Source organism: Protopterus annectens, chromosome 13.part0, assembly GCF_019279795.1.
Source record: "Protopterus annectens isolate FY-2018-M chromosome 13.part0, PAN1.0, whole genome shotgun sequence".
Classification (NCBI taxonomy): domain Eukaryota; kingdom Metazoa; phylum Chordata; order Ceratodontiformes; family Protopteridae; genus Protopterus; species Protopterus annectens.
The window spans coordinates 1,038,985,050-1,038,997,996 of record NC_056747.1 but is presented as its reverse complement, the minus strand read 5'-3'; the positions used below and the strand labels follow the sequence as shown (position 1 = coordinate 1,038,997,996).

Genomic DNA, 12,947 nt, shown 5'->3' with positions numbered 1-12,947 from the left:
CTCCTTGATTACTGGGCCAGTGCAGGGGCATAACTGTATCCTGGGCAAGATGCAACACAAATAGCCAAAGCATACTGTAGCAATGAGAATAACGAGCATTCAGCATTAAGACATCACCTGCAACAAGAAAAAGAATCTGCCATAAGTCCGGTCAATTAACTGGTAAAGGGACAGTACAACATGTATTACTGCTCTGAAAAAGAAAACAATGAATTACAGTGTAAACTCAAAATCAATAGTCTTGTACATCAAACTAGTTTACTTATCTTAAAAGACAGCAAAACTACCAAACACGCATGTTTTAAAAAAAGGTTCCATGCTGCTCAGTGCAATACCTAAAATACAACTCCCTGTTTAGTCATATGCATAAATGCACTACAAAAGCATGCAGTTATTTTTCTTAATACTTTGATCTGTCAAATGAAGGCTAAGCCTGTTGTTACTGTATTGCCAGAAACAACTGTGTTCCTGCCTCACTATCACCAATTCAGTATACAAAGCTCCAAAACAGTAAATGGCAAACCGTTTCTCACTGATATGGGCAGAGGGTCTTATTTCAAAACAACTGGAAATTGCAGTGACGTATTCCAGAACATCTGCCTAACAGCTTTCATTATCAGTGCCATATGCCCACAAAATGAAACAAGCAGAGAATTCATACTTCCAACAGTTTCTTGTTCTAGCGTACCCAAACTGTCAACAAAGTAAAAAGACAGTGGCACTGAAAACTTTTTCTTCAGTCTTGTATTCGTACAATGACAACATATCTACAAATGTAGCATTCATACAGAACCCTTTTAAAAAAGTACAATTTTACACACTTGTATCCAAAAATAAAAATGCCGTACTTCAGTCAGGCTAGTAAAGGTAAGCAGAAATAGCAAGAGCTTTGAATGGTTCCACTGGGGGAACAGTGAAACTGAAGAGCTTGGATCACAATTCCTTGATGTTTCATTCCCATGGTTTTACAGGAACTGATTCTCACTTCCACATCATCAGTAACAGTTCATATGGGGATTTAAGTGGACTGTTTCTTCAGTTAAACTACATACATGTGTGTCACAAAGCTATGAAAACGTAGTATACCTGCATCAGAGACAGGTAAATGTTGGCCAACTAGTTACTTTCCCCATCTCACACATTTGCTGAACTGAATGAATATTCATAGGGTTATGTTTGCTGGTTAGATGTTTGATGATTACTTAATTTGACCAGTAAACATGGACCCATGCTAAACAGCTGCATGTCTTAAGTATGAAGTAGACAAACCTAAAGAGAAAAACTACACATCAAGAAAACACAACAAATATAACTGCATTCCAGCATATGTTAAAGAATAATGTGTGTAAAACCACATAAGGTGGTTCTTCCACATCACAAATGCAAAGCCACACAAGTCAAGCTCTCAGTCTTTGATCAATATTATGTCCACTCAGGAGAACAACATCTGCATAGGCTCTGAAACACCATCTATATTTTAGAAAGTGCAAGCACTACTGAAACCTACAGTGACAAAAACAGAATCTGAATAACTCTGAAAATGTTTGTTTTTTAATGGTCTGGAAAAGACTTGTATCCTTTACTTGTTTATAACACTACAGTTAATACATCTGGGGGTACGACTTACCCAAATATTCTTACCTCAATCAAGAAATCAACACATGTTCAGCTATATGAATAACAGTAATAAACTTTTTGCTGATGATTTCACTGATGAACTTCTCAACGATCAGCTGCTAATTTTTTATGTTGCTGTTATGTCACGTCAGAAGAGTTTAAACCATGTGCTTTTTTACAGGAATTTCCTTGGAGTTTGTCTACATAAAAATCCATCCAACAAACACCATTTCTTTCAAATAAATAGGACATATTTTACACCTGCTCATACTGTTTAGATGGTTACACTTTTTTTTTAAACTATGCATTCTAGCAGTCATAACTGCAGTACATAGTTCTAAAAGAACGAAATGCAATACAGAGTGCTAGATATTTCATTTTTTATCTTTTTATTCTTGCATTACACCGCAAAAGTGATGAAAAACTGGCCTTTCACTCCTGTAAACATTTGTTTTGCCCACAGCTCTGATTATGAACCCCGATGCAAAATGCAAACCAGCGAATATTACAGTTTACACTGCGTCCTTATATGCAATGGCTTTCAGTTCTATCACCCCATTAAAAAATATATATAGGTATTTTATACTGTGAGTGCTATACTGAAGGATCATGGAAAGCCATCATCATCATCTTCTGCCATTTCTTTTGCAAACTCTAAATCTTGCTGTTCACGTTCTCGACGTTCCTGGAAAAAGACATAAACCAGTTAATTCTGTTCTGCATGGACAATTAATTACCATGCTTTCCATAACAACAGTACTTAAATACAACTGTAACCAGTCTGACTCCTGGCAGAAGTTTTCTGTAACCAATTTAAATATAAAAATTTCTTGTCAGGCAAAACTACAGTAAACAGTTTAATCTGTATCCAAATGTTAATGGGCTTCAACCGACAGACTACTTACTAGATGGGGATTCAAGTGACTTCTACTTGACAAACCGTACAATTAAATCAATGCATTTTCCCTCAAGAGGAAAAGGGAAGTAAACTCTCCATGAGTTCCTGGAGAATACATGATCCCTGTAGATCACCTTCTACAGCAAATGGCCTGTGTGCCATTTCTGCTGATGATCTGCTATGTGTGAGCCCTGTTTAAAGGAGAATTTGCAGTTAATGCAGAAGCAACTGCCACTTTATGATGAGGCATTTTAACTGAATAAACTGCACATTCTTGAAGGGTGCCATATGTGAAAGGATGTTGGTTGAAGTCCATTGACATTAGGATACGGATTAAACTGTTTACTATAGTTTTACAGTTACATTTTTTATATAGTCTGAAAAACTATGGAAATTTCATACTTAATTCAGAGTATGAAATATACAAACCCATATTCCTACTTGATGGGATGATGCTCAAATTCCAAGGCAGATAATGTCAGACACTATCAATGGTGAACTGTGGCTTTCTTGTGAATTGCTTATAAAAGCTTGGTCAGTCTTACATGAATCAGTTTAAAGAGTTGGAAGGATTTTATCTGGGCAGGGAAGACAGTAAGGGTCAAGTGAGATAAGATGATGCTACCAACAGAACAAGGCAGACTAGGATTACCTAATTTGAGGTGGTATTTTAGAGCAACATAGTTAACGCTCTTATGCACAGCACAAGCAGAAAATATGAAGTTATGTACTCACCATAACGTTCCATCTGAGTAGATAAACTTCATTTGTCAGCAACCTATGGGATTCGGATCCAACCCGGCAGAACAGCTTAGATCAGAGCTCCAAGCTCCTCCCCCTACCCATAATCCCCTGCCAACCCTGACTGACCTCAGATCGAGTTTGCCCAAAAGCAGATACTGCTTGAAGATAATTATTCTCAAATATAAAAAGGTAACACACCGCGTAAACCTGAGAATGAGAAAAAAAAAACATCCGAAGGTGAGGGGGCAGGAGGGAGGGACAGTTGCTGACAAATGAAGTTTATCTACTCAGATGGAACGTTATGGTGATTACATAACTTCTTAATCTGAAGTAGTTAACTTCATTTGTGCAACAATCTATGGGACAGAGTCCCCAGCTACCTGAACCTTGGGCGGCCTTCATGGAAGGATGTTCCGGAGCACTGCAGAGCCAAAGGATGCTCTCCCTCTGGAGATAATGTCCAATTTATAGTGATTGATAAAGGTATGAGATGAGGCCCAAGTGGCTGCCGAGCAAATATCACCCAAAGAGACTCTAGCCCTAAAGGCCGCAGAGGTAGACATAGATCGAGTAGAGTGGGCATGGACTCCCTGAGGTGCGGGCCTGCCAGAACTTTCATATGCTAAAAGGATATACTGCGAAATCCATCTAGACAGGGTGACTTTAGATACAGATTTACCCAAGTTAAATTTGGCAAAGGAAACGAACAACTGGTCAGATTTCCTATGACCAGATGTCCTGTGGATATAGAAGCGAAGTTGTCTATGCACATCCAGTGAGTGTAATTTGTATTCTCCTTTGCTTTGATAATTAGGAAAAAAACTGGTAGGTTAATGGACTGATTAATATTCGACTCAGATGCAATCTTGGGAAGAAAATAGGGATTGGTCCGGAGGTAAACTCTATCCTTGTGAAAAGTCAAGTATGGGGGTTTTAAACAGAGGTCTTGTAGTTTAGAGACCCTTCGAGCCGATGTGATAGCGACAAGAAAGGCCGTTTTCCATGACAAGAATTTAAGATCTACTGAAGCTGCAGGCTCAAACGGGGGAGCTGACAAAGCCTGAAGCACCAGTGTTAAGTCCCAAGGCGGGACTACATCCTTCACTGGAGGAAGGTGCCCTTCAGAAAGGTCTTACACAATTTTGTGGTGATCAAAGGGCCCAGTTCATTTCCCACATGATAATGAGAGATAGCTGCTAGTTGAACCTTAACTGTGGAGGAGCTAGCCCCCTGATGAAACAGCCCTGACAGGAAGTCTAATACAGTGGTCAAAGGAGCTGTGAAAGGGTCCAAATTAAGACATTCCGCCCAAATGGAGAAACGCGCCCATTCGCTACTATAGATCTTTCTAGTAGAAGGCTTGTGCGCTGCTACTAGAATAGCTTTAACAGGGGAAGAGATACCGGGAGTCCTAGCTACGAGCGGAACTGGAGCAGCCAAGCTGTGAGCTTGAGATTGTCCAGGTTTGGGACTGGGAGATCTAGGGGTGGGATATTAGATACGGAAGGGGATCCAGAATCCAAGGAGGATTCACCAGATGAGACCAAAGGTAGGGGAACCAGGCTTGACGAGGCCAGAATGAGGCAATGAGGATTATCCTGCTCCCCAACCAACTGGCTTTCTGCAGAAACTTTAGCATCGGAGGAAGAGGAGGGTAAGCATAAAGTAGACCGGGAGGCCAAGCATGCACCAGAGCGTCTCTCGGGGATTCCCCGGGGGGAGAATGAGAGCGAAGTAGTCGAAACATTTTGTGTTCGAGGGAGAGGCAAAGAGATCGCAACAGGGTTGACCCCATTTGGCGAAAATCCGATTTGCTACCTCGGGATTCAGAGACCACTCGTATGGTAACAGGATGGTGCGACAGTCTGTCCGCTAGTATGTTGGACTGCCCTGGAATGTGCGTTGCTATGAGAAAATGGTTGGTGGAGATCGCCCATTCCCACACCCTCATGGCCTCACGACAGAGTGGGTAAGACCTGGTTCCTCCTTGTTTGTTGATGTACCAGACAACAGACATGTTGTCCATCTGAATAGCAATCGTTCCTACAGGAAGAAGGTCCTGAAATGCTTGCAACGCCAACAGCACTGCCCTCATCTCTAGGACACTGATATGCAATGAAGTCTCCATGAGGTCCCAACGTGCCTAAGACTGTCCTGCCTGAACAATGCCCCCCCCCCCACCCGAGGCGGGAGGCATCCATGGTCACTGTGGCTAGGGGAGGGGCCATAGAAAAGGGGCATCCTTCCTGGAGGTCCGGAGATTGGAGCCACCATAAGAGGGCCCTCTTGCAAGCCCTGCTGAGGGGAATGGGATGGCTGAGAGGATATTGAAGAAAGGACCACTGGACCTGGAGGGTCCATTGTAAGACCCTCATGTTCAAACGCGCCACTGGCAATAGATTGATTGCCGCCGCCATTGAACCTAGAGCCCTCAGGACCAATTCCGCTGGGGGAGCTGGGGACTGTATAATGGCCCGCACATGTAGCCTCAGGGTTCGTAGCCGGTCCGTGGTCAAAAAGGCTAGGAGCTTGTTTGTGTTTAATCTGGCCCCTATGAAGTCTATGGTTGAGACAAGGCAAGAGATGACAGTTGATAGCGATCCCCAGCCGGGGAGCTAGACGAAGAAAGTAGTTTCTGGCTGCGCAGAGTAGATGCCTTGTCGGGGTGTTCAGGAGCCAGTCATCCAGGTATGGGAAAACCTGAATTCCCTGGAGCCTCAGGTGGGCCGCTATCACCGCTAACACTTTGGTGAACACCCTGGGGGCTGTGGTGAGACCAAAGGGGAGGACCCTGAATTGGTAATGACTGGCTCCTAGCCTGAAGCGGAGGAACCTTCTGGATCGCCTGTCCATCAGAATGTGGTAGTACGCATCCTTGAGGTCTACAGAGCACATCCAATCGCTCTCCCGCAAGAGGGGGAGAATGGATTGAAGGGTGACCATGCGGAATTTCTCTGTTTACTGACAGGTTCAGGGGGGAGAGGTCAAAGATTGGTCTCAAGTCCCCTGTCTTTTTTTGGCACCAAGAAGAACCCGGAGTAAAAACCCGACCCGCACTGGTCTGGGGGGACGTGTTGGATGGCTCTTTTTTCCAGCAACTGTTGGATTTCCGTTGCTGCGGCCTCCCTCTGATCGGGTGGGACATCGGGGAGGTACCTGGGGCTGCGTGGGTAAAGAGAGAAGGGGATCTGATATCCTCTGGATATGATGCGAAGCACCCAGCGGTCTGTCGTGATGGACTCCCAAGCTGCTAGGTGCTTCGAGAAACGCCCCCAGACTGCCTCCAGAGTGGAGCAGTCGGGCAACCCCTCAGGGGTGTTGCGTGGGTTGGTCCGAGAAAGGCTCTCTGGATCCAAAGTTCCTCGGGCCCCCTCTGCCTCTAGGGCAGCGTCCACCCTGCCCTCCTCTGCCATGGAAGGGCTGGGACTGTTGCAACTTCCGGAACCACATCTTCTTCTGTCCCTTTTGGTTCTTGGAGAAAGACCTCTGGGGAGCAGAGAAGTGGACTCCGACAGCAGACAACATCTTCCCGTCCTTCTCGCTCTGGACCAAAGTATCGCGAACGGTTTTGCCAAAAAGGGCAGAACCATCGAAAGGGGCATTAGTGAAAGACGCCTTGAAGGGTTCCGCGAAATCACAGTGACGGAGCCAGGCCTGGCGCCTCATGACGAGGCCCGCTCTGCTGGCTCTAGCGGTTCCTTCCGTGGCATGGGACAGTAGCCGCATAGAGGTGTTTGATATAGATCGGAGAGTGGCCATCTGGGTGGAGTGCAACTGTTTGTCCTCCGCCGACGTGGACTCGGGGGGGGGGGGGGTGACAGTGTACTCTTTGATAAGGTCCCGCTGAAGTCGAAGAACATGTGCCATGTAGTTCAGCGACCTCACAGAGAAGGTAGCCGAACTAAAAACTCTCTTCCCTAAACGGTCCATCGACCGAGACTCCTTGCTCGGGGGATGGACCGAGGGACTCTCCTGAGCTAGTTCCCTCTTGGTGGCCGCCGCCATCAACATGGCATCTACAGGGGGACCCTTACCCCAATGGGACTTGGAGGGGGGGGGGCTAAGAATTTTATCCGGGCGCTTGAGGACTGGCTCCACAGTGTCCGGCTCCTTCCAAGCCCTGGTAGTAATCAAATCTACCAGAGGGTCGGCCGGAGGGGACACCCAAGAGGTAGACAGGCTTGCTTCAAATGCCTTCAGGAACACGGATTTGTCCGAGGTAGGCTTTGAGGCAGACCCCCCCCTATCCTGAGCATCTCCATGATGTCACCAAAAGAGACATCTTCGGGGGGTGATCTTGGGGAGCCTTCCCCTTCCCCCAAATCCGTGTCTTCAGTCAAGGACTCGGGGGAGTCCAGGTGCCTCCTCTTGCACTTTCGCTTGTGAGGAACCTCCTCAGGGGGCTGTCCGAGGAGGTCTCACCAGCAACGTCTTGTTCCAAAGGAACAACCTGGGACGTCAAAGCAGGCTGTCCCTGGGGCCAGGTGATGGAAGTCAGGCCCAACAGAGAAGGAGTGCAGGGTGGAGCCGTGGCAAGGGCCTGGAATCTCTCGACAGAGCCCTCCCCACCATGTCGAACGCTGAGGGAGAGCTGCTCTCTCTAGGATCCAAAAGCTGACCCTCACTTGGATCCGACGGATGGATCAGGGCCGGTGCCGAAGCGATCGGATCCGAGGGACCAGCATGCTCCGACCTGGACGGAGCTGAAGGCATACTAATACCCCCGGATCCGAAGCTCAGCCCTCGGCTCCGAGAGCTCGGATCCGACGAAAATGGACCCGACAGACTCGAGGGAAGTGTCGGCGCCGAAGTACCCGAGACAATCGGTGCCGACAACCCCCCCTCCCCCCCGGCTCCAAGGTTGCCCGGCTCCGAAGACTCTGAACCCGGGAAGCGGGACAGAGAAGGAGCTATCGGGGCAAAGAAGGGGGTCAAGCTCCCCCCGGAGGGGGAGAGGCAGGCGCATTCCCATCTGCAGTTGGGCCTGGAGGAATCTTCTCATCATCCGGTCCAAATCTGCATCTGTGAGACTTCGGGTCGATCTCAATGAGACCACCGAGGCGGGACGGGAGTGCCGCCTCGATGACCTCGAGGGAGATCGGGTCTCCTCCTCCTCAGGATCTGGTGAAAAGCACGGAGACCGGATCCGAGTAGGAGGAGACCCAGAAGTCCTGGAGGGAGAAGACCGCTTAGCCGGGGGGGGGGGCGAAGCGGAGGTCTCGGCCCGCCGCTTGTGGTGTTTCTCACTCCTTTTCTCTTTTCTAGCCTCCCTCTCCTCCGGGCCTAAGGTGAGGGGTTGAGTCCCGGCCGGGAGGAGGAAGCAGGAGTAGCAGCTGCAGAGGGAGCCAAAGAAGGACCGGAGGTAGAAGCCGAATCCGGGGGCAGAAGACCCGCCAGAATCAGCTTAGACCTCCGGTCCTTAAGTGCCCTGGGGTTGAACGCTGCACAAATGGAACAACCAGAAGAGAGGTGCTCAACCTCAAGGCACAGCACGCACCGATTGTGGCCATCCGCCGGGGACAGCTTATGGCCACACTCGGTGCACTTAGAAAAAAAAGACTTTGGGGCCTCAGACATTTTAATCAAAGAAGCCACACACGTTAGGCCCCAAACACGCACACACAACCCTAATGGAACCACGAGGGAAGGGGGAGGTTAATTACAAAAAAAAAATAAAGTTAAGCTAGGGAGGATTTTAGCCAAAAAGGGACCTGAAAGCACAACCAAATAGGGTAGAAAAGGAAAAGAAAAGTTAACTTTTTTCTCACAAAAAAGCCTCTTTGGAACTCAAGATCGAGCTGCTGTTGGTTAAACCACGGCAAACTAGATCTGAGGTCAGTCAGGGTTGGCAGGGGATTATGGGTAGGGGGAGGAGCTTGGAGCTCGGATCTAAGCTGTTGAAAACTGCCGGCTCAGGTCCGAATCCCATAGGTTGCTGCACAAATGAAGTTAACTACTTCAGATCTGTAATTCAAAGCAGAAAGGAATGATGCTGACACAGGGAGGAAGCTCAAGAAATAAGGAGAGATTGGGATTTTGGATGCAGACTCTTAAGGAGAACAACCAAAATCATACAGAGTATTATATTCATAAAGTAGCAGGGAGTATTCTAAGAACCAAACCAGCACAAGAATGGAGAAAAGAGATTTTGCCGATAGGGATGACTGTGGTCAGAGATACAGATAATAGGCAAGAGGGGGTTGGAAATTATTGGAGAAAACTGGCACACAACCAAGGTATTGGGAGCAAATAACTTGAAAGGGAAAGGTAATAGAATGGGAAGAGGCCAAGAATTTATTTGGACTGCAGGTTAGAGATTGCCTTCCCTATTCAAGGATTGATAAGAGTATAGGCAAAGAGAAAGAAATGGGAGGCTCTTACATGAAAGACCAGCACTGCTACAGTTTTTAATAGAATCTAGAACAGAAGCTGCTGTTAAAAAACGGAATAATTAGTAAAGCATATAAAATATTGCATGAAAATTATAAGAATCAATAAGAGGAGCTTAGAAAGGGTTGGGAAGCGAGATTAGATAAGCAATTCACAAAAAAGACAATGGGGGAGTATATGTATATCCCCCAAATATGAAACAAAGTTTAGAAGATTCAGGACCTTTACCTGAAGTGTTTACATAGGTATTTTTATACCCCAAGTAGACTCCAAAGAATTTTTGCTCACATGTATAGCAAATGTTGTAGGTATGATAGGGAAGAAAGAGGTAGCTGGGAAAATTTTTTGGGAGTGTAGTGAGCTGGCAGACTTTTGGGATTCCCTGCAGACCGCCCTGTCAGAGATGCTGGGTGAGTGGATTGGACTGACTGGGGAGATTACTTTTTTTGAGTTATGCTACAGAATCAGAATTGCATAGACAAAGTAAACCCTTGCAGAGTCTAATTATGGAGGCTCAGGCTGCCCAAAAAGCAATTACTACAAAATGAAAATCAAAGTCTATACCAACTTTATTGAAGCAGTGAATATAGTAACAGAGACAAAACTGGAATTGGGATCTTTAGAAAAGGGAAGGAGCAAACTACACAGGAAAAATGGGAATTGTGAGAACAATATATGCAGAGCAGGAATGAGGTTTAAGAGGCAGGATTTGAATGAGTCATATAATGCTTAACTGATGATGACTGAATGGTTTATAAGTGATGTATAATGTTTGCAACTACAGTTGTTTCAGTGGTGCCTGTGGTGTAAACTGATTGCAACTGAAGTGGTATCATTTTGTACATTTTTCATTTATATAAGTGTAAGACTGCCTTTGTCATATGTGAAAATTTAATAAAGATGTTAGGAAGAAAAAAAAAACATCTGATGGCTTATTAGACAAGAATAGTGTCTCACTGTTGTTGCATAGATCCAAGCAAGGCGGGAAGCAGTCAGCTTTGAACACAAGGTGACAGACTCATCATCTCTTACAGCCCCACCCCCCACCCCCGTGGACAAACTACAACACTTGAGAAAGCTGGCAGAATAAATCACTCTGTTGTGCAATTTAAAATCAAGTTAACCAAGATTCTGGGGAGGAAACACACGGGTATATGCAAAAAAATAAATCTGTTGACTCAAAAGCTAGCAGTGCCAGCTGGCCATTTCTGTAACTGGAAATGTTAACACTACATATGCAGCTGGGCAAAATGAGATGAGACTGAAATTACAACACCTGGAAATGTGTTCATGACAAAAACAATATTCAAACTTGTTGGGAGCGGGGGCCAAAACCATAGGCAAGGCTATAGGAATTGAAGGTGTAATCCAGAAAGTTTTCAATGATTTAAAAAATATTGCTGTGGAAGTTATGGTTTTGTTCTAGTAGACAAAGATCAAGTACATCAGATGCTTTGACTTTCTTTTGAGCTGACATAACTGAGACCAACAATCAAAATGTGTAAAAGTAGAAGTCAGGACGATTTGCCATCGCTTACAATACCAAAGAAAAGGATTATACTAGAAAAAGATTTAATATCAAAGTTTTCAGACTTCCCCACTGTAGTCATGAAGGCCTGTGTGTTCTGCACAAACAAGGACTTTTGATGTTAAAAGTTAAACATTTTTTCTCTAGAAAAACAGGAAGTTCTTTGAGACAACAACTTCACCAGTATTTATCAATCCTGAAAAAGCACAGATAGAAGAACCGTGTTCTGAAAATAAATGAACAAAAAGGGTGTCACGCCTTTTGTCATTTTTTTTTCTTTAATCAAATGTTTCAATGTAACAGAAGCAATACAAAAAGAAATAAACTAGTCAACCAGGTAGCCAAAATATATGATGAAAACAAATTATCTGATAATTAAAAAAATCAATTTGCAGACTATTTTAAACTGACAGCAACAGTAACTGGTTGCATGATTAAAAAATAAACAAAAATTCCTACTTGATGAAATGATATGGTTTGCTACTACAATTCGTGTTACCCAGTACTGGTATTCAAATTCCAAGTCCTACTACAAGAAAGGCAGGACAATATCAGACACTGTATCAATGAATAAGATGTAAATAGCAAACAAAAGAAGTACTGCAATATATATATATATATATATATATATATATATATATATATATATATATATTAGAAATCATCAGCATCCAACAGTCAGTCAGGAGTAAATATAAGTGGCATAGGTCTCAACCTCTTAAGAGGCCAATGTGGAACACAGACCCTAGCAATGTGTGACAAATAGTCAAGATGTGTAACACCCTCTTTTCGCACTGCGCAAAAACGCACTACTTCCAAGGGTCCTGGATGAGGCTTTCTGCCAGAAGTATTAAGTTAGGGAATCCTATACAATTGTGACAAAAGTATAATTTATTTGAAAATTTACAAGAACAGTTTGCTTTAATCTAAATTTTCTTCACAATAGTGTATGTCTCCTCATGCAGTCTATGTCCTGTGCCTCTTATCCACAATAAGTGTGAACATTCAAGTGAATCTGAGATACCACACAGATGAAAAAATATATAAGATACACCATACATTGATTGACTACATAACAGTGACCATGAAACAGTGGCAGACCACTTTGCAATTAAGCAATGATAAAGGACAGATTATTATCCCAGGGATAAAAATTGAAAGGAGGATATTCCAGGGTGACTCTCTGTCACTGTTGGTATTCTGCCTTGCCATTAACCCATTAAGCTGTTTACTTAACAGCTTAGGCCATGGCTACAACTTGACTCCTAAAAAAACTAAGTGTAAAGACTTATCTTCTCTTTGTCAATGATTTAAAACTGTATAGCTCATCAGATAAGGAACTGAAAGCACAGATGCAGGTTGTCAAAACCTTTTCATATGATGCAAGAATGTCATTTGGTCTTGATAAGTGTGCAAAAGCAACCTTTAAAGCAAGAAAACTGCAGCACCAGGAAAACATCAGTTTGAGACAAGAACAAGATATAAAAGAACTTGAGCAAAGAGTGCATAAATATTTGGAAATTGATGAAGAATCAACAACACAACATGAACAAATGCGAATAAAACGTAGTAACGAATACTTTAGAAGACATTAATTCTGAAAACAACGTTGACATCTGCTACAAACCAATTTGCTCTTCCTCTCCTAACTTACAGTTTTGGAGAGACTGATTGGCCCCAAAATGTGCTGGATAGATTGGATAGGAAAACAAGAAGGATGCATCATGCTCATCAAATGATTTATAAAAATCAGTGTATACCAAGATTATA

The 12,947-nt window shown here is 44.2% G+C and overlaps 1 protein-coding gene across 1 annotated transcript in view; it reads right to left on the bottom strand.

Annotated features, from left to right (window-relative positions):
• Positions 1 to 1,983: 1,983 nt before the first annotated feature.
• Positions 1,984 to 12,947, bottom strand: part of PSMD3 (proteasome 26S subunit, non-ATPase 3) — an 816,031-nt gene continuing 805,067 nt past the window's right edge. The window contains exon 12 of the mRNA XM_044055035.1: positions 1,984 to 2,302. Within this exon, the coding sequence (XP_043910970.1) occupies positions 2,225 to 2,302 (78 nt within the window). The 3' untranslated portion in view covers positions 1,984 to 2,224. The remainder of the gene's footprint in view (positions 2,303 to 12,947) is intronic.